This window comes from Tenrec ecaudatus, chromosome 16 (genome assembly GCF_050624435.1).
Source record: "Tenrec ecaudatus isolate mTenEca1 chromosome 16, mTenEca1.hap1, whole genome shotgun sequence".
NCBI lineage: Eukaryota > Metazoa > Chordata > Mammalia > Afrosoricida > Tenrecidae > Tenrec > Tenrec ecaudatus.
The window spans coordinates 18,961,473-18,983,690 of NC_134545.1; the positions used below are offsets into that span (position 1 = coordinate 18,961,473).

A 22,218-nucleotide genomic window follows, 5' to 3' on the forward strand; every position below is an offset into this window, starting at 1 on the left:
CTTGTCTTCTTTCTTCCCTCTTCTTTTGAAGTTTCTTGAATCAACCTATATGTTGCTTCCAGAATCCTTCACGATTCCAACTTGAGTCTTGAATTTTTTTTCCTTCAGCTTGAGATTTACTGAGGGCGCTCATCCCTCTGGGTTTTCTTACTCCAGGGTTTGCACATTCCATTGTAATGCCCCTTCTGACACCCACGGTGTTCCTTCTTTCCTGTTTTGTGAATGATAGTTTCCTTCTTGTAGATGTCCTTGCTGTCATCCTGTAACGCCTCAGTTCTTTGGTCATTGCTCTTCAGTACTTCTCTTGAGATGGTCTCTAAATGTAGATGAGACCGACTCAAGGGTCATACGTTGACTCTGTTACACTTGATGTCGGTTCCAGTCCATCACAATTGTATTTCATAGCTGCCCTGTGTACACCAGCAGGAAAGACTGCCTGGCGCCGTGCGCCTTCCTTTCCATTGCTGTTGTGCCCTGGCCTCTTGTTGTGGCCACTTTGGGTATCCAGCTCTTCGATGTTGTACATTCTGTCACGCCATGCGTTCATAACAGAGAATTCAGTGTTTACTTATGAACTTACCGGGTTGCAGTGCATGTGAGACGCACAGCATAAAGTTCTTTCATCCATGCGTGTTACAGGGTTCTTTGGGGGGTGGGGAGAGAGGGAATGGTGACTGGCTGCTAATAAATGGCCAGAGGATGTGCCCTTATTCGTTCAGCCTCAGTTCAAAGGCATTCACTTCCAGCCCCCATGGGTCAGCAAACCCGCTCCTGCTATTATGGACCTATGCGCACCGCGCCCCCCTGTCCATGCTAGCCTCCTGCCAAATAGACGCAGCTTTACTTCTTGTGGGAGCCCACCGCTCTGTTTCATGTGCTCACACCTGCTTCTGGTTCTGCTGCTGCACCTCCTCCATTCCTCTGACGTCAAAGCTCTCCGGAGCAGGAGGTTCACGTTTTCTCGCCTGGGCAGCCCTAGATGCTCCTCATGTTCTTGGACATGGAAACACCTCAGACTTTCCCATTGTTGACAAAGGAAGGGGCCCGTAGAGCTACATGAACAAGGGAAGCCTGTGTTCTGGCGTGCCGGAACAGCATCTGCCTTACATGCAGACCCCCTCAGGATGGAACATGACCTTGTGTCTGGGAGGAAGCTCTAGCCAAGGCAAGAGTTGAAGGCCAAGATCCTGGCACTCTCTCCTTACTCAACTGTATGTCCTTCCATTTCAGGTCCCAGGTGTGTGAACAGAGACCTGGTCTATTCTAGGCAACTGGAGACCAACGACAACTGTCTTGCTCACCCCCGGCAGCTCCAGTCTGCGTTTTCACCAGCCTGGTTGTGGACCACACAGCATCCATCTATCTGTGACGTGAGTTCTAGGGCTCAGCACAGTCAGCAGGATTCTAGAAGCTGGAGCTGGGATGGTGAGTGCTATAGAGAACAGGGGTCTGAGAACTAAGTGTCGAGCCTGCTTGGAAATAGTACGGGCCTACTTAGAGTTGGTCCTGGAGTTCCTCCGTAAGGTGTAAAAGGTGGAAGAGGAAGCCAAGAGTCTGAGCACTCTGAGGCGTCCTAGGACTCAGCTCTACCATGTCTGGGTCTTTCCTGTGCGCCTGCGTGGTTTTACAAGTCTTGTAAGTCTTGGGTTCCCTCTGTGTGTGGCTCCCATGTGACCCCTAGAGCCATCGTCATAAGGAGCCATCATCCTCATCCTGGCTCTTGGTTCTCTGCACAGTGACAGAAATGCGTGAGCAGAGTCTTAACATGTGGTTACATTTTTGGGGGAACCTGAGCCCAAAGTCCTCTAGAGCCATCCTTGTCCCATTTCTGCAAATAATTTCTTTCCCGCCCCCAACACCCCTACCCTGCCACTGGAGCCGCTTCTGTGGCACAGTTCTGAAACAGTAGTTCCCCTCTCCCCTGCGGGATGCATACGTCGGAAGAGAGTAGCAGCAGGTGCTGACTGTCAATGGGGTCTTGACTTGGCTTGGTCCTCCTATGAACTCTTCAGTGGATGAGGCACCTGGGATAGTGAGTCCCGCCGGGTCGTGTGCGGGCTCTCCAGATCTATCTGATTTGGAGGATGTTATTTCCTGGAGGCTTTCCAGTGTGGGGGAGGCCCATTTTCCCTGTGTACGTATTAGTCCAGCTGCCCATCTGTGCTGGAAATGGGATTAACTCCCTGTACTTTTCCACTGTGGAATAGGAATCTGTGAAACGTGGTCTTCTCTGCTGGGTGGGTCCATTTTGAGGACATATTTTCCTGTCACCGTGTACCCTAATTATTTGGGGCCATTGCAAAGAATACCTTTGTTCTTAGATGCCATCAAGTTGACTCCAAACTCTATTGACCTGCTGTGCCCTGGTGGGGTGCTGGGTTATGCTCTGGACTGCTAACCCCAAGGTCAGCCTTTGAACCTGCCCACCTTTCTCAGCAGAGAGGTGATGATGTGCTGTCATGTTCCATCTGGTCTGCATGCATCAGAGTTGACTCAATTGCTTGCAGTGAGTTTTTTGTTTTTATTCTATGTACACAAAAAGCAGGCCTGCCCTGTGACCACCATCCTCTGAGTGCAATATGGTAAACTTTTTTCTTGGAGATTGGAATGGCGACTGGCTCGTTCTTCACACACTGGATGTGAAAGTCTCCATTTGCATTTGGCATCATATCTAGTGCCTGTTAGGATATTTACCTGGTACATCAGCACTATGATCCTGACTGTGCTTTACTTACCTGCTAATGTTTCTTTCATGGAGCAGGTCCATGCCGTGTTCCAGGGTCACAGCGAGTTAGAATGGCCTTGACAGCGCCGCATTTGGGTTTTGATGGTCATAAAGGAATGAAAATTAGGGCTGTGAAGACTTGAAAGTATGTCACCTGTCACACCGCTGCAGAGGAGATTTTGAAAGAGATATTCCACTGTTATACCATGTGATTAGCTTGGTGCTGGCAGGCCAGGTCACTCTGCTTTACAGCTGCTTGGCTGTGCAGTGAAATTTTAGTATCAAAGTGCATGCAACCTGAGCTGTCTTTTTTTTAATCTCTTGTCTGTGCTGATGTTTGGTGCCTTGAAGTCGGTTCCAACACATAGAATCATAAATATTCCACAGTGAAACACTGCCTGATGCTGGGCCAGCCCCCCAGTGTTTCAGTCCATTGTTACAGCTACTGTCAACCCATTTTTGTCCAGGGTTTTCTTTTTTTTGCTGCCCCTGCCCCCTCCCAAACTTGATGACATTTTTCAGGGACTGTTGTGTCCTGACAACATGTTGAAACAAAAATGTCAAGATTCATAGAGCCTTGCCTACAAACCAGAGGATGCCTGTGGACTTGGCATTCAGATATGCATTCTGATGTGCCTTCCAGCGTCCGCAAACGTGAGAGAATAAGGAGTGGGTCATCTCAAGGGCTGGTGTGTGCGTTTTCTAGGATTCTTGCACAGTTTAACAGCCAAATCCACTGTGTTTCAGCGAGCGTCTGGAAAATGTATCTGCTTTTTCACAATCAGCCAACACACAAGCATGCGCGCTGATGATGCTCCACATACTGTGCCCTTTGTTAGCATAGGCCCTTAGTGTGTGTTTGTGTGTCTGTTCAGGGGAGTAGTCAGTAATCATTGCGGTACAGCAGCGCTGTGCCTCAGAGGGTGAAGGCCGTGGCGACCTGTGCGTTCTCTTGTTAAGTACCTTCCCTTCTGCCCTGCTCATCTTCCCAGTTCCCCGGTCTGCCTCCACAAAGCTACACAATCACAGACTTCCCGGTGAGCAGATGTTTCACATAGAAACGCTACAGAAAATTCCACAATTCCTCCAAGTAAGCATCTCTCTTCAGCAGCTCAAATGTCAGCTCTTTATCAGCCTCAGTTCTTCCAAGACAGCACTATGAGTTCAAGGCTTTGGGTTGACATTTTCTCAGTTTAAGCCCTCTGTGCCTAATGAGGGGCAAGAGGAGAAAATGGAAATTATTCACTGCTTACTAATTGTTACTTTGCTTTCACCCTGCGCTTCATGGTTTGATAAATACTCTGTTTGGTCATGTATAAGGACGTGAAACACCCACCCACCCCCACCCCACCCCGTCCATTGGAAGAGAAGCAATGAATGTGAAAATAGGTCTTTTATTCTAGAGCATGTTTGCCTGTGTTCTTATGTTACATGTTCTAACTGGACCGTTAAAGATAGAGAGGAGTAATATTGAGTTGGTCACAGACCAACTGTTGGGAGGTAAGTTCATTGTGCTCGAAGAGATGTTCAGTGTGTGGGATGGCGTGTAACGAGAGAGGAAGTGAGTCTAGACTGATGGGATGAGGTTCATAGCTCACCCCGATGGTCATCCTTAGAAGAACTTTGTGTGTAATGTCCATGAAGTCTCAGTTTACAGGACTGTCACCTCCCCCTCCTTTCCCCTATTGGAGTTCACGGTGCCTTGTTGAACTAGCATGTGTGGGCTGTTTTAGGACGCCGTGGCTGTTGAAGATGTGGGTGTGTTTTTTTCACCGGAAGAATGGACCTTGCTGGATCGTTCTCAGAGGAAGCTCTATAAACACGTGATGATGGAGACTTTCCGGAACCTGGCCTCAGTGGGTATGGATGCTTTTCTTTCAAACTTACAGTGATCCAATAAGTTGTCCCCATTGACATTACTCCAGTATGTGGTCTGAGTAATGGGACTACCTTGTTAAAGAAGACATTGTAGCCATATGCTCTCAGCAGCATGCCTGTCATGGCTTCCCCCTAAATTTAAAGCTTAGTATTAAACTAACTTCTCATTTCAATTGTGACAGATAACCTTAAATTTAAGTGTAATAAATATAACATTGATTTCACTGGAGCACAGATTTTTTTTCCTGTGGCTTGTGAAAACTTTATTACAAGTTGAACATAATAATTTTTAAAAATTATTTTATTGGGGGCTTGTACAACTCTTTATCACAATCCATATATACATCCATTGTGTCAAGCACATTTGTGCATTTTTTGCCATCATCATTCTCAAAACATTTGCTTTCTACTTGAGCCCTTGGTATCAGCTCCTCATTTTTTCACCTTCCGTGTCCTCAGGAGCCCTTGATAATTTATAAATTGTTATTATATTTATTATAATTTATAATTGTTATTATTTTATATTTATATCTGACACTGTCCAACATCTTCACCCACTTTTCTGTTGTCCATCCCCCAGGTAGGGGGTTATATTTAAATCCTTGTAATTGGTTCCCCCTTTCTACCCCCACTTTCCCTCCACCCCCCCGGTATTGCCACTCTCACCATTGGCCCTGCGGGGTTCATCTGTCCTGGATTCCCTGTGTTTCCAGTTCTTATATATGCCAGTGTACATCCTCTGGTCTAGCCAGATTTGTAAGGTAGAATGGGGTCATGATAGTGGGAGGAGGAAGCATTTAAGAACTGGAGGAAAGTTGTGTGTTTCATTGTTGCTACCCTGCACCCTGATTGGCTCATCTCCTCCTCATGACTGTTTCTGTAAGGGGATGTCCAGTCGCTTATAGGTGGGCTTTGGGTCCCTACTCTGCAATCCCCATCATTCAGAATTATAAGATTTTTTTGTTCTTTGATGCCTGATATTTGATCCCTTTGACACCTCATGATCACACAGGCTGGTGTGCTTCTTCCATGTGGGCTTTGCTGCTTCTGAGCTAGATGGCTGCTTGTTTATCTTCAAGCCTTTAAGACCCCAGATGATTTATCTTTTGATAACCGGGCACCATCAGCTTTCTTCACCACATTTATTTATGCATCCGCTTTGTCTTCAGTGATCGTGTTGGGAAGGTGAGCATCATAGAATGCCAGTTTAATAGAAAAAAGTATTCTTGCATTGAGGGAGTGCTTGAGTGGAGGCCCAATGTCCATCTGTTACCTTAATACTAAACCTGTAAATATATACACATAGATCTATTTCCCCATCATCATATAAATATATTTACATATGTACATGCCTTTATTTAGACCTCTATAATTGCCCTTTGCCTCCTAGTTCTTTCCTCTATTTCCTTTTACTATCATGCTCAGTTTTCTTTTGAGTTTCAGTAATTCCTCTCAGTTACATTGTCCTTAATCAAGCCCTACCAGGCCTCCTTCACCCTCCTTGCCATCAGATTTAGATCACTGTTGTTCCCTTGTCCCTGGATTTGCTAACACCACTTCCTTTCCCCCCCACCCCTCTCCCATGTCCCCTGGGAACTGTTGATCCCATTGTTTTCTCCTATGCCTATCTTATCTAGATAGACCGGCAGAGATAATAATATGCACAAAAGCAAGAGAGAGCAAAACAAAGTAACAAAATAAAATAACAAGAACAACAACAAAAAATGACCAAAAAACAATGACAAAAAAAGAAAAGCCTGTAAATAGTTCAAGGTCTGTTTAATGATCTTTAGGAGTGTTTTCTAGTTGAGTCTGATGGGGTACCACGCCCTGGCCCCAAAGTCTATTTTTGTTATTCCTTCAGGACTTCCTTGCTCTGCGCTCCTTGCTGTTCTGTTGCACGCCCTTAGTGGTTTGCCTCGGTGTGGTAGGGTCAAATTGGGCACCACTCCCACACTGTGTCTCCAGTGTTGTCCCCTGCAGGGCTATGGGTCAGTGAGGAATGTCGTGTCCTGTAATGGAGCTGGCCATAGGGTCCTCTATGTTTATTGGCTGCTTTGAGCAGGGATATCGTTCTCGGGGCTTGGTGGGCCAGGATGTGCTCCACTCTCTCCTCCTCCCCCTTCATTTGCTCCTGTGTGCTCTGCTCAGACATATCCCTCTCCCTTAGCTGTAGCTTCAGTGCTGTCCTCTGAATTAAATTCTTCTGGGGCCAGGGGCGGCTGTCCTCATAGTTGGGATTGGGGCCAGCCCCTCTGAACATGATAATTTTGCTGTTAATGAATTTATCCTTGAGGAACAAAGTGTTGTCTCAGTGTTGCGGAAGTGGTGTTGCCCTTTCAGTGTTTCCTTTCTTCATGAGCAGCCTGTCAGCTGTACCGTTAGACCTCACCCTGCGCCAGTGTGTTGGGGGCCTGCGTTCAGCAGGGTTGTCCAGGGAAGAAAAACCTCTGACATTATGTATATTTAAGAAAAATCTCTCTATCTCTTTATAATCTATCCTAACTTCATTTGTTTTTTCAACTTATTTTTTGGGAGTTAATACACAGCTCATATAAGAAGTAATCTTTTATCGAGAAGGCTTGCGAGCCCAGTCCAACTGATGTCCATGGTCCCAGTGCTAGCGGGAGCCCTCCGTATACCCACGTGGTGCAGACTGATGAAGCGAGTTGCAGGGAGGCAGAGTCGGTGGAAACATGGCAGGTTGACAGCGGAGCTCTGGGTCGAGGAGACCATACAGGGGCTACACGTGAAGGGAAGCACAGAGTCCCCGCAAGCAGGAAGACGAAGGGCAAAAGAGAAATTGCGTCCTCATTTCTCTCCCATACAAAAGGCTCCCCGCCCCCCACCCCAAGGAGGCATCAGCCAGCTGCCAACTCATTGTCATGTTTGATTCCACCCCGACGTCAACACGGGTACAGTCAAGTTGACAAAAAGTCTAGAAGAAGGGATCTTCTGGAGCACCACCTTTGGGGAAAAGGTACTTGTGTGTTGACGCATCAGTGCTGCCCAGATCTCTGATCCTGCTTTTCCGACTTTTACCAATCCTAATGTGACTGGCAAATCAGGGAGTTCTGGGATCTCTTGTCGCTGTTTCACCCAAAGACAGAGACCTTGTGGACTTGGGAAAGTCAACTGTAAGTTTATTCAGAAAGGAGAGACAGGAGGAAACAGTGTGATTTCATACCTTGAAGCCCCTTCAAAAACCTCTTCAACTGGGTCACAGAAACAAGTTCTTGCAATGGCCACAGGAAAAGATTGTTTAAAAAAAGAAAAGATTGGGCATTGCCCGGCGGGCTCTTAGTTCTGTGTAGGCCGAGATGTCCTCTAGGCCGGGGGTGGTGTGGGGGCTGCGGGGAGGTGGGTGATGACACGGCACCCGAGGGAGCTGCCTGAGCAGGAGCTGCAGTGCCACCAGGAGCCGAAATGGCGGTATGATGCTCAGCAACTGAAGTACCTGGAGTCCTTTTATGGAAAACTTCCCTCCAGGGCTTATCAAGGAAGATGAGACTAAGCCAGATGTACCAGGCAATGAACACCCCTGGGGATTTCTGGCTCATGCACAAAGCGGAGGACGATGGATGCCACTGGGGAAAGAAGCCAGAGTTATGCAGTACACGTGAAGGCCCCACGTCGGACATCGTGTGAGAGAGTAAACGACATGGCGAAGGATGGAAGGGTACAGCAACTCAAGCAGCTCTCTCCGGTGCAGATGGCCCAGGTCCCCTTCCTCAGGTGATAAAGAGAAGCACAGAAAGAAGAGGGAAGAAAGGCACGAGAAAAGGAAGAAAAGAAAAAAGAAGGAAAAACGAAAGCACATCTTCTAAGTCAAACGAGAGTGAGGCTCAGACTGGTAAAAGAAATGGGTCTGTCCACTTTCTTAAACTGAGACTCTAGTGGCCAAAGCAGCAGGCAAGAAGCAACTGGGGAGAGCAAAGCCAGGGTCTCCCTGGCTGTGAACAATTACCTGCCTCCCAGTCAGGTGGCACCCACAGCAGGGGAGGTGTGGCTCCTCCTCCCTGGTGCTAGTTTGGGACAGTTGCTGCTTTCAGTCAGGAACCCTGACAGTGTTCTCCTATGACCACTAACTACGTGTGATCCATTCGAAAGGCCTCCTTCGGCAGGTGCTGGGGGACAGGACTCTCTGAAGGAGCTTCTGTGGGTTCCCCCTCATGGTGAGACTACTTCATTCCTACAGATTTATTTCACAGGCTTGTGTTTATTCTGATGCTGACGGTAATCAAAGCTGATTATTGTATGTATTCAAAGAAAGGTTGATAATTGTGGTGTGTTTGTTAGGTGCTCTCAAGTCTGCTCACGCCTCCAGTGACCCTGGGCACAACAGAAGTAAGCCCTGCCGGGTCCTGCACACGCTGAGACTTGTCCCCATGCTGGGGCCCACGGTGAGACCTGTGCCAGCCCATCTCCTGGAGGGCCATCTGTTATCATTGTCTCTCCACTTGACCAAGCACAAGGCCGTCTCTGGGAGCTGGACTTTCTCACTGGCGTCTACAGAGGCTCGCCATCCTTGCTTCTAAGGAGCACTCTGTCCATATTTCTTCTAGAACAGATCACTTTCTCCTCTTGGCACTTAGTGCACGGTACTTTGAGTATTCTGCCCACCCCAGTTTCCAGGGCATCGATCCTTCCGCAGTCTTCTTTAGCCAGTATTCAACTCTGACATACATACAAGGCAATTGAAAAAACCAGTAATCATGATGCTACCTACTGGTCCAGTTGTGAGGATTTTGATCTTGAAAGCTGCAGTACTTGATCTTCATCAGCAAGTCCTTCAGACCCTTATCACTGTCAGCAAGCAAGGTTGTGTCACAGGCCCATGATAGGTTGTTAATAGGGCTTGCTCCGATCCTGATGCCCCAGACTTCCTAACAGGATCCCGCTTCTCTGATGCTTTGCGCAGCAGACAGATTGAGAGCATGCTGCGGTGTCACGGACCTTTCCTGACTCGAACCCATGCGGTGTTCCCTCGTTCTGTCCCACAGCTGTCGTTCGATCCATGTGTAAGGTCCACGTGTGCACAGTGAAGTGCTCTGGAGCTTGCCTTCTTCTTGAGGTTATTGTCCACGGGTTATTAATTTCTACACAGTCAAATGCCTTTGCAGGGTTAGTGAAACACAAGTAAACCACTTTCCGGTAGTCTCTGTTTTGAGCCAAGTTCCATCTGACACCAGCAGTGATGTCTCTTGTTGCAGGTTCTCATGAATCTGCCCTGACCCTCTCTCTCACAGCTCCCAGTTGCTGTACTGCTGCAAGCATTGCTGGACGATCGTCAGCAGCATTTTACTTGAATATATTAGTGACATTGTTCTGTAGTTTGAGCATTCTTTTGGGTCACCTTTCTTCGGAATGGCTGCACATATTGATCTCTTCAAGTCAGTTGGACAAATGGCTGTCTTCCCAGTTTCTTAGCATAGCCGAGTGTGCGCTTCCAGTGTTTCATCAGCTTCTGAAACATTTCACTTGGTACTCTACTCATTCTTGGAGCTTTGTTCTAGGCTAATGCTTTCAGTACGTCTTGAACTTCTTCCTTCGGCCACAGTGATTCTTGTTTACATGCTACCTTCTGAAATGGTGGTGTGTCAACTACTTTTTGGTACAGTGACTGTGTGTTCTTTCCATCCTCTTATACGTCCTACATCCTTCAATATTTCGCCCGTAGTAGACTCTTTCAGTATTGCAACTTGTGGTGTGAGTTTTTCTTGACTCCTTAGAGTGTAAGATAAGCTCATTGTGGTCTTCCTTTTGATTTTCTAGTGCTAGGTCTTTACGTATATCATTATAATCATTTTATTAGGGGCTCATACAGCTCTTATCACAATCCATACATACATCAATTGTGTAAAGCACATTTGTACATTCATTGCTCTCATCATTCTCAAAACATTTGCTCTCCACTTAAGCCCCTTGGCATCAGGTCCACTTTTCCTCATTCCCTCCCCACTACCCCCTCCCTCATGAACCCTTGATAATTTATAAATTATTGTTTTGTCATATCTTGCTCTGGCTGATGTCTCCCTTCACCCGCTTTTCTGTTGTCCGTCCTCCAGGGAGGAGGTTATATGTAGATCCTTGTAATCGGTTTCCCCTTTGCAGCCCAGCCTCCCTCCACCCTCCAGGTATTGCCACTCTCACCACTGGTCCTGAAGTGATCATCCACCCTGGATTCCTTGTGTTTCCAGTTCCTATCTGTACCAGTGTACATCCTCTGGTCTAGCCAGATTTGTAAGGTATAATTGGATCATAATAGTGGGGGGTAGGAAGCATTTAGGAACTAGAGGAAAGTTGTATGTGTCATCATTGCTACATCACACCATGACTGGCTCATCTCCTCCCCGAGACCCTTCTGTAAGGGGATGTCCAATGGCCTACAGATGGACTTTGGGTCTCCACTCCACACTCCCTGCCTCATCACAATGTCAGGATTTTTTTTTCTGATGATGCCTGATACCTGATCCCTTTGACACCTTGTGATCGCACAGGCTGGTGTGCTTCTTCCATGTGGGCTTTGTTGCTTCTGAGCTAGATGGCCGCTTGTTTACTTTCAAGCCTCTAAGACCCCAGACGCTATATCTTTTGATAGTTGGGCACCATCAGCTTTCTTCACCACATTTGCTTATTCATCCGCCTTTGAGATTTTTCATTCAGCCCCTTGATTTCGTACTTTCTTCCATTTGCTTTAGCTGCTCTGCGATTAAGATCATGTTTTATATTCTCTTCTGACTTCCAGTTTGATGTTCTTTTTCTCTCCTTTTCATTGACTTTTGCTGCCTTCATGAGTGGTGGTTTTAATGCCTTCCCACAGCTCACCAGGTCGTGTCTCTTTAGCGTTCAACATGTCAAATCTATTTGAGATGTTCTCGAAATTCACATGGGAAAGACTCAAGGTCTTGTTTTTTCTTCCATGGACTTGTTTGAATTTCCTTCAGCTTTATCCTGAACTCACATATGAACAATTGATGATCTGTTCCACAGTCAGCTCCTGAACAGAGCTTCTCCATCATCTCGTCACATGGGTTGGTTTTTTCCTTGTGCATCCTATTTGCAGAAGCTCATGTGTATCATTGTGTATTTGCTATGAAAGAAGGGATTTTCTAAGGCAGGTCATTGATTTTGCAAAATCCTATCCTGTAATCTCCAGCTTTTTCTGCCACCAAACCCATATTTTCAAATTACCGTCCCTTCTCCTTTTTTCAAACGCTTTCATTCCAATTCGCAATCATGATCAATTCATGTTGATTGCATGTTTCATTGATTTCTGACTGAGGATGTCTGTCGAACTTTTCAACTTTTGCTTTACTAGTTTTAGTGGTTATTAAATAAATTTGTCTATATGGATATCTTCTGAAGGTGGATGGATAGATGTAACCCTATCAGACAGCATTGTATTTCATGATAGATTTTGAAATGTTCTTTGTGAGAATGAATGCCATGACATTCCTCTTGATTGTGTTCTTCCCAGTGTGGTATCACATGGCCAATAGCAGAACATTGGTGCTCAATGATGCCAATGATAGGGATCTTTATGTGTTCCACGTTGTATTTGAAGACTCCCAATTTCCTAGATTCACACTTAGCACATTCTAATTTCTCTTTTATTGGTAGGATTTTACAGCTGTTTCTTACTGCATTGCGTCATGCCCCTCAGCAAATGAAGATTCTGAAAATGTCAATACTGTGGGCTTTATTCCTTTCATATCACAGTGGGCAGACTCCACTTTGAGGACACAGCCCCTCTTCAGAGACTGTCTTCCGAACTGTTTTGCTGCCGGTCACTGTGCCGTCACTGTGTGCTAGAGCTGCCCAACCAGCTCCTTCTAAGTGAGCAGGCGATTTCTTTGTCATTGTCTGCTCTCCTTCGGGATGCTCCACTGAAATCTGTTCAACCGGATGTCCCTGCAGGAATTTGAAATACCAGTGAGAGAGATAGCTTGCACATCACAGCTACCCAGAAACCACCACAGTAGGGGGAAAAGGTACATAAGTGATGGCAGGAAGAGCCTAGCTAGTTTTCCCAGTGATCGTTGGGAAATGATACCTGCCTTTCTCTGAGGGACGTGATACCAACAGCCCTGAAGTCTCGTGCGTTTCTCTTCAGCTCACTGTGCCATGCTTCTGTGTCTGGCCTCAACAGACCGCCTCCCGGGTAATGCTTCCTGCTTCGCTCTTTTATCTTCATGGTTCTCCCTGCTTTCCTGACTTCTAACAACCCTACTGATGGAACATAAGCGCGTGTATTATGTGTGTTACCCTTTGGATTTTTAATAAACTAAGTCTCAATAAAATTGCTTGTTGTATATTTCTAGTGTTGACTAAGTCCCTCTCGCACTGACACCCCTCGGTTCTTGGAGAAAGACCATCCCTATCTCCGTCTCGTAGTATTCCATGTGGAGGGCGCCCACTCCCTTTCTCTCTGGCTCTTATGAGCCACTATGAGCTCAGTTTTCATGGGGGAATTTCCTACTCAATTTCATTTTGGTCACTGCCAAAGTATTAAAACGACAAAATGGGTTTTGTGCTGTTGTTTTTTCCCTCACAGCTCTTTTTCCCTCTGAGTAATGCCTTTCCTTTTTGTTGTTATATCGTTGGGTCAGTTTCACAAAATCCTGATGATGGAGAAAAGCTATCCACTATTGAAAATACAATAGTAAAATCCCTGAAAAATGGCACCTGGTCCTCCATGATAGGAGAAATATGTGGATTTCATGTTGTTGAAGATCAGGATAACAAGCGCAGCACTCGTGGGAGGTGAGTATCATTCACTCTAGAAAGCAGTGCTTCAAAGGGAATCTGAAGGCATGGAAATATTTCTGTGCTGTGGTTCCTCAAATCATGGAAAAATGGAATCAAAAGGTATTATCCACAAAATTTTGAAACTTCCTTTGTATATATGTGTATAAGGACATGTACATGTGTGTATATACACACGTATATGGATACTAGCAATTGTAGTGTAGACTCTGGAACCCTGTACCCTTTAATTTTATCATGAATGGAAGTGCCATTCCATGTTTTGAAGCCACCAACCATTCAGATTTTGTTGAGCATCAATCGTTTTTGCTGTACAGCTTACTACGTATAGTGAGCCCTGGTGGCTTACTGGTTCCACATAGTACTGCTACATGCACGGTCTACCTGTTGAAACCGCCAGCTACCCTTTGGGTGAAAAACAGGGCCTTCTCCTATAAACCGTTACAGTCTTGGAAACAGAGTGACACTTCTACTCTGTTCTACAGGGTTACTATGAGTGGACATAGATTCGATTGCTGTGAGTACCATATATACTCGAGTATAAGCCGACCCGAATATCAGCCGAGGCACTTACTTTTACCACACAAACTTCATTAAAAATGTGCTGGAAAACTCCGCTTATACACGAGTATATACGGTATGTATGGATATACTTATGAATATATACAAGTGATATATGTCTATATATAGTAGCTCTAATGTTATGTGTTCCAAGAAATCCCACATTACAATATTTAAATGTAAATCAGATACTGAATATTTAAAACTTAGTTTACTCATATAGGATTAGAAAACGCCACATTGGTAGAAATAGAGTGAAATGAATAGGAACTTCTTTGTGAGGTGAAGTAATCTTTTGAGAGTTGGAGCAATTCAGAGTAAAAGTACATGTGTATAGTGAAATTGTACTCAATATGTGTTTAATTGTGTGCTACTATTTTAGCAGAAGGCATATCAAACAGAATGGCTGTGACATAAATAAGGAGAATCAGTGTGGACAGACCTTCAGTTGGATTCCAGATGTTCACATGCTCCAAAGAACTTCTAATGAACCATGTCCTTCAAAACCCCTGCACAGTGGGACTTCCTCCACGGACCAGTCTTCACCTACACGTTATTGTTCTCACTCTGAATGTAACGTCTGTCCAGATGGAGACCACAGAGAAGGCTGCAGTTGTCCACCTTCCTCCCACAGCCCAGTGAGACTTCTTACTGGAGAGAAGCCTACGGAATGTAAGGACCGTGCAAACGCCTTTGATAAATCCTCCGAGGTTCCTGTACAGTTACGAAGTCACAGTGGAGCGAGGCCTTATGAGTGTGACGAGTGTGGCAGAGCTTTCAGACATTCCTCCAGCCTCACTCAGCACAGGCGAGTTCACAGTGGGGAGAAGCCGTATGCATGTCAGGAGTGTGGCAAAGGCTTTAAGCACCTCTCGTCCCTCACCACACATGGGAGGAAACACAGTGGCGAGAAGCCTTATGAGTGTAAGGTGTGTGGGAAAGCCTTCACTCGCTCCTCAATTCTCCTCAAACATAGTAGAACGCACAGTGGAGAGAGGCCGTATGAGTGTAAGGAGTGTGGCAAAGCCTTTACTTATCACTCAAGCCTAATTTTACATCAGAGAATACACAGTGGAGAGAAGCCTTACGAATGTAACGAATGTGGCAAAGCCTTTACTCAATCCTCGAGCCTCATTCAACATCGGAGAATTCACAGTGGGGAGAAGCCGTATGCATGTCAGGAGTGTGGCAAAGGCTTTAAGCACCTCTCGTCCCTCACCACACATGGGAGGAAACACAGTGGGAAGAAGCCTTATGAGTGTAAGGTGTGTGACAAAGCGTTTACGTGCTCCTCGATTCTCCTCAAACATAGTCGAACGCACAGTGGAGAGAAGCCATATGAGTGTAAGGAGTGTGGGAAAGCCTTCACTGACCACTCTCACCTCATTTCACATTGGCGAACGCACAGTGGAGAGAGGCCGTATGAGTGTAACGAGTGTGGGAAAGCTTTCAGCCATTCCTCCAGCCTCACTCAGCATAGAAGAATTCACAGTGGGGACAAGCCGTATGCATGTCAGGAGTGTGGCAAAGGCTTTAAGTACCTTTCGTCCCTGACTATTCATGGGAGAACTCACAGTGGCGAGAAGCCTTATGAGTGTAAGGTGTGTGGCAAAGCCTTCACTCACTCCTCGGTACTCCTTCAACACAGTCGAACTCACAGCGGAGAGAGGCCTTATGAGTGTAAGGAGTGTGGGAAAACCTTTACTAATAACTCACACCTTTTTTCACACAGGAGAACACACAGTGGAGAGAGGCCTTTTGAATGTGAGGAGTGTGGGAAAGCCTTTACTCGCTCCTCAAGCCTCACTCAGCATAGGAAAATTCACAGTGAGGACAAGCCGTATGCATGTCAGGAGTGTGGCAAAGGCTTTAAGCACCTCTCATCCCTCACCACACATGGGAGGAAACACAGTGGTGAGAAGCCTTATGAGTGTAAGGTGTGTGGCAAAGCGTTTACGTGCTCCTCGATACTCATTAAACATAGTCGAACGCACAGTGGAGAGAGGCCTTATGAGTGTAAGGAGTGTGGCCGAGCTTTCAGCCATTCCTCCAGCCTCACTCAGCACAGGCGAGTTCACAGTGGGGAGAAGCCGTATGCATGTAAGGTGTGTGGCAAAGCCTTCACCCACTCCTCAACCCTCACGGAGCACAGGCGAGTTCACAGTGGGGAGCATCCGTATGTGTGTAAGGAGTGTGGCAAAGGCTTTAAACAGCTTTCATCCCTCACTGCACATAGGAGAATTCACAGTGGAGAACGGCCTTATGAGTGTAAGGAGTGTGGCAGAGGCTTTAATTACAGTTCATCCCTAACTAAACATATGAGAATTCACAGTGGAGAGGCCTTGTGAATGTAAAGATTGTGACAAAGGCTTTACTGCCTGTCCCTCACTAGCCATGAGAATTCCCAGTGGACAGAGGCCTTACAAATGTAAGGATTGTGGTGAAGGCTTTGACTAATTCTCTTCCCTCACTAGACACATTAGAATTCACAACGGAGAGAACACTTATGAATGTATGATATATGGGAAAGCACTTAATCATCCCACCTCACCAAATATGTGGAGATTCAGGATTCACGGTAGATAGAAACCTTGTGGATCTAAGAAAGGTTACAAGGTCTTTAGTCATGTCTCAACCTTCATTTAACATAAACACCCACGTAAATAGATCTTTCGAATGTAAGGAGTATGGCAAAGTTTTTGAGTACTACTCACCCCTCATTCAGTATATAATTCACAGTGGAAAGTAGCCCGATGGGTGTGAAGATATGTAAGAAAGCATTTACTCGGTCTTCATACCATGCTAAGTACATGAGAACTCCAGTGGCGAGAGGTCTTATGACTCTTAAGGATTGTGGAAGCCATACTCTGTCACCACAGCTTTTTGTACAATAGGAAGAGGTCTCCGTGGGAGGCCTCATGAATGTAAGGAATGTGGCGAGACATTTTGTCATTGTTCTCGTGTCAGTGCACAGATACTTTATGAAAGAAGGCTTTATTAAAAGAGTTACTTTGTGCCTTTGGAAGAAGTAAACATGGTCACTGTGTAGCTGTTTTATTAGGATGATACCTAATAAATATTCATAACCTTAATCCTAGTTTCAATAACCAGCCTCACATCGGGAAAAGTGCTATTTAAAAGTTGACAAAATAAATGTGCTGTTGGGAACACGCATCAAATGGTTTATTAGAGTTCAAAACAAAGTGAAGATCACCCCTTTAATTGACTCCAAAGTAAAGTCTACACTTGACCGACTGAGTGGGCTCAGGCGTTTTATGTGTACATGCTCAAGTTTTGTACACGTGCACTGATGTCATTCAACATTTTACCAATAAGACATTGCATCCCAATTGCTGTGCCTCTGGGACATGCACTGCCTGGAGAGGGGGCCAGCCACATGCTGTGCACAGGGCTGTCCTGGCTGTGGCTGCTCATGGAGACGTATAAGAGGGGCTAGGGGGAGCACAGTGACCCTGCACTGTGATTGAAAGACATGAAAAAAAGAAATCAGTGTACGAACAGTACTTTACATTATCCATAGGTGAATCATGAGATCTACTAGGAATTCTATTTGAAGAAATAGGCAAGGAATAGAGCCCTAACATTCCTCAGTGGTTTGCTGGGCCTAATGGAATGGGAGAAAAGGAATGAGGGAAAGTTAGAAAAGAAACATTTCAGCTTGAACAGCAAGAGGAAACATCATCCCTGTCACCGAGTCTTAAGGTTGTAAGTCCAGAAGTATGGCTACAAAATTAAAAGACCGCTGCTAAGAAAGATAACACAATGAGGGTCTTCCTTGGCACACCCTCCACAAAGTCTTAGACACCTCTCCACATAGGGTCTTCTCTAACCCTTCCCCCAAAGAAATGTGTTTCACTTCCAAACCCCAAGTTTGACATCTTTGAAGGATTCAGACTTTGTTCTCTCACTGATCTTTCAGACCTAGGACAAAAATGAGTGCAGTGATCGTTTCAGGACTGTAAGGGTCGATTGGGCAAGGTTCACCAACGACATTCTCAAAGGAAAGCCCTGCTTCACTGAATGAGCAAGTACATTGCTGAAATGCGAAAAGATGGCAGGAAGAATGAGTCACATTCCTCGACACGAGGGATTCTGGGCCTGTTCACCAATGTGCTTTGCAATTTAACTAGATTTCCTAATGAGTATTCTTGTTCATTCTTTGCCCTTCAGAAATCTTTAGCAAGCCGAATCCTTTGGCACTGAAAAAATACTCCCCGTAACCTGAGCTGATGTCTGATGACTTGAGCTCAAGCAGCACTTCGCCAAGAGACTCACTGTGATAGGTTTTGTGCCAACTTATGTGGTAGCTATGATCAAGGGGAAAAATGTTCAGAAATTGATTGTGGTAACAATTGTATGATACTGCTTGATGTGATTGGACCATGGAACGGTATCTCCATATTAGCTCTCAATAAAATGAATTTGAAATACATGTTCTTCAAGCTCAGGGATAATCACAAATGTCATCTGAAGTGAACATTCAAAATGAAGTGAAGGCTTCCTCCAAAAGTGGATTGCAGGTTTTCTCAACCACGAGCTTTAGAATTTAAGCCCAAATGAAATGGAGAAACCAGAAGTGCTGCCAGTGGACATCCAATTTGACTAAGATAACTTTTGGAGTATTTTGAAATGGTAAGGGAAGGCACTCACTAAGTCTCCAGGACATACGGAAGCCAAACTTTCCTGGCAACCCACACTTTCTGGAATCTTTACAGTATAAGCATCCTATAAAGAATGGCAGTAAAGTGCCATTTTTTTCACCTTGCATAGAATTATGTATTCACATGTTGCTGTAGGGTGCTATTGACCCATACCCAATGTATCAGCACAAGAGAATGAAACACTGTCCATGCCGAGCTTGCTTTATACTATGCTTGGGCCATTGCTGCTATCACTGTATTAGTCCATCTGATTGAGGACTTTTTCCTCTTTAGCTGCCCCTCTCCTTTACCAAGCACGATGTCCTTCTCCAGCTACTGCTCTGTCCTGACAACATGTCCAAAGTATGTAAGACAGAGTCTTGTCATCTATGCCTCTAAGGAGCACTCTGGCTGTGCTTCTTCAGAGACATGTTTGTCTTTTTGGCAGCCCATGGTACTCTCAATGTCTTCACCTGCACCACAATTGAAATGCATCGACTCTTTGCTCTTCCTTATTCAATATGCAGCTTTCACATGCATATGACACCGTTGAAAATACCATGTCTTGGATCTGAGATTTTCAATACTCGGAAGATGTCTTGTGCAGTAATTTTATCCAATGCAATGTATTTTTTTGTTCTCTCGACTGCTGCTATCATAAGTACTGGTCCAAGCAAAACAAAAAACGTTGACGTTATCAATGTTTTCCCATTTACCTATAGGAGTAGTTGTAAAAATTTTTATTTTCTTCATATGGAATGGCAATCCATACTTAGCTTTGGTCCTTGATCTTCATCAGCAAGTGCTCCACATCCTCACATCCAGCAAGCAAGGTTGTGTCATCTGCACATCACAGGTTGGTAGTAAGCCTGTCTCCAATGTGATGCCACATTCTTCATATACTCCAGCTTCTCTGGTCATATACAGAATACATATGATTATATATATACACGTTAGGTGGCATCAAGTCTGTTCTGACTCATAGTGACTTTATGCACAACAGAATGAAACACTGCACTCTCCTGTACTACCATGCGCACAATTGTTCTTATGCCTGAGGTCATTGCTGCAGCCACTCTCAGTCACTCTGATTGATGTATGTACTCATGATGTTACGTATTCACATAAGTCCTGGAAACATTCTTTGGCAATTTATAGGACTGTGGCAGTTATGTAATCTGTCAACTTGCAAAGGGGTGGAGTCTAAGCTGTCAATCAGGTTGCAGCTTTATGACCTCATTTAGCAGCACGTAGGAGATAAATAGCTCACTGGGGGCCAAATACTCTTGCTGCTTTGTCTTCCACATGGAGCTATGCTGATAGAGCAGAGCCCTGGAACCAGAGGAGCCACGTGGAGACCCACGCCAGCACTGTGATGCTTCCACCCCACTGGATCCACATGACTTTCCACCCCCTGGCCTGTGCTCTTCTGGCATTAGTTCCATGAGTCTGAAGAGGAATTTATAGACTGGCGTGGCAGTTACATAGTCTGTCAACTTGCAAAGGGGTGGAGTCTAGCCTACCAATCAGGTCACAGTTTGATTACCTCATTTGGAGGCGCAAAAGAACTCACTCATTGGAGGCTGGATACACTCACCCCCTGTGAGACATTCCTGTGACAAGCCACATGGAGACAGGTTGATAGAGCCAGAGCCTTGGAGCTGGAGGAGCTACATGGAGACCCACTCCAGTGCTGAGATGCTTCCACCACCACTGGATCCACAAGACTTTCCACCTACTGGCCTGTGATCTTCCTGCATTCAGCATCTTTGCATGGCCGTGTGAGTCTAAAGAGGAATTTGTGGACTAGTATCAACAGATGGGATAATATTGGACGTAAGGACTTGATCTGGACTGTGATGTTTTCCTAATGTACAATTGCTCTTTGATATAAAAGTTCTCTCTTACACACACATGAGTGTCTAAATTTGCTTCTCTAGTCTACCAGATTAGCACATTATGGTATCTTGGGAGTGGGGTACTAGAGAAACAAATCATAAAGATGGAGAGTGGAAGCTTGTTTGATCTCTGCCTCATGCTACTGTATATCTCGAGTATAAGCTGACCCAAATATAAGCCGAGGCACTAATTTTACACAAAACTGGAAAACTGACTGACTTGAGTATAAGCCTAGGGTGGGAAATGAAGCAGCTACTGGTAAATTTCAAAATAAAAATGGATACCAATAAAATTGCAATAATTGAGGCATCAGTAGGTTAAATGTTTTTGAGTATTTATTTCAAAGAAAAACCAGTAAACTAACTCTGTAAGTGGAAAAGAGGGTCAACAAAAGCAATATGGTATCCACAATAACTTTAAAAGTACAAAAACGTTAGCTCAATCAGCAACCAAACTGAAGCACAAGAGTTAAAATCCTTCAAAACTGGATGCATCATCTTCATCAGTATGTCCAGCTGGTGTGGGGTTATCAGCACAGACATTGTCTTCCTCACTGAGTTCGCAGTCATCGCCATCACTGCTGTCATTCTCATACAAAGCGCTGTCTTCACTGCCATCCACAGCATTGCTGACGCCACATTTCTTGAAGACGCATTGCACCATGTCCTCTGGAATCTCTTCTCATGGGCCACGAACCCACTTTGCTATCAATTCTATGTCAGGCTTCATCATATTTCCAACTTTTGTCAGTCGGGCTTGACCAGATGACATCCATTCATGCCACGTCTTTCGCACGCGGTCTTTGAAAGGTTTATTTAAACACACATCTAGGGGCTGCAATACGGATGTAAGTCCACCTGGAATAATGGCCAAAGTATGTAACTTGAGAAGACTTTGCCATTTTTGTTATTATCATCAGATGTGTGGGCTCTGAACATAGTCCAAACTAGCAATGATGATTTTTCTTTAAGGCTGCTCCTGGTCGACCATTCCAAATTTCTTCCAGCCATTTTTTTGTTTCATCTTCATCCATCCAGCCTTTAATATGTACGCACACTGTAATTCGTAATGAGAATTTACCTTTTTAGGCAAGGTCTTTTAAAAATAACGACAGGCTGCAGCTTAGTTCCATTAGCCAAACATGACAGAATGACTGTGAAATGTTTTTTTTAATCATTTCCTGTGGTTCTCAGTAAAATAGTTTTGTGTCCCAAACTTGCCACAGTTCTGTTGCATGGTAGATCAAAGGTCATAGTTGTTTCTTCCATATTTCCAATATCTCCCAGACCAGAGTTAGGGATCCTTCTTTGTTTTATGATGAGTGAATGGAATGACATCACTTTTTTAAAAAAATCATTTTATTAGGGGCTCAAACAACTCTTATCACAATCCATACATACATCAACTGTGTAAAGCACGCTTCTGAGCTAGAGGGCCGCTTATTTACCTTCAAGCCTTTAAAACTCCAGATGTTATATCTTTTGATAGCTGGGCACCATCAGCTTTCTTCACCACATTTGCTTTTGCATATATTTTTCTTCAGCAATCGTGTCAGGAAGGTGTGCATCATGGAATGCCAATTTAATAGAACAATGTGTTCTTGCATTGAGTAAGTACTTGAGTGGAGGCCCAATGTCCATCTGCTGCCTTAATACTAAACCTATAAATATATGCACGTAGATCTAATTTCCCCACCCTCCTATATGAATATAGTTGCATATGTAC

At 45.0% G+C, this 22,218-nt stretch overlaps 1 protein-coding gene and 1 pseudogene across 2 annotated transcripts in view; both read left to right on the forward strand.

Moving 5' to 3' along the window:
- The window catches only part of LOC142429687 (uncharacterized), a 51,745-nt gene extending 31,024 nt beyond the window's left edge, over positions 1 to 20,721 (forward strand). The window contains exons 2-5 of one of the 2 annotated variants that reach the window (XM_075534721.1): positions 1,231 to 1,425; positions 4,459 to 4,585; positions 13,216 to 13,369; positions 14,316 to 20,721. In XM_075534721.1, coding sequence (XP_075390836.1) covers positions 1,423 to 1,425; positions 4,459 to 4,585; positions 13,216 to 13,369; positions 14,316 to 16,281 — 2,250 coding nt within the window. In that variant the 5' untranslated portion in view covers positions 1,231 to 1,422 and the 3' untranslated portion in view covers positions 16,282 to 20,721. The remainder of the gene's footprint in view (positions 1 to 1,230; positions 1,426 to 4,458; positions 4,586 to 13,215; positions 13,370 to 14,315) is intronic. The other variant, XM_075534722.1, reaches the window with a different exon arrangement.
- On the forward strand, positions 7,924 to 12,220 carry LOC142429688 (retinitis pigmentosa 9 protein homolog; annotated as a pseudogene).
- Positions 20,722 to 22,218: the final 1,497 nt, after the last annotated feature.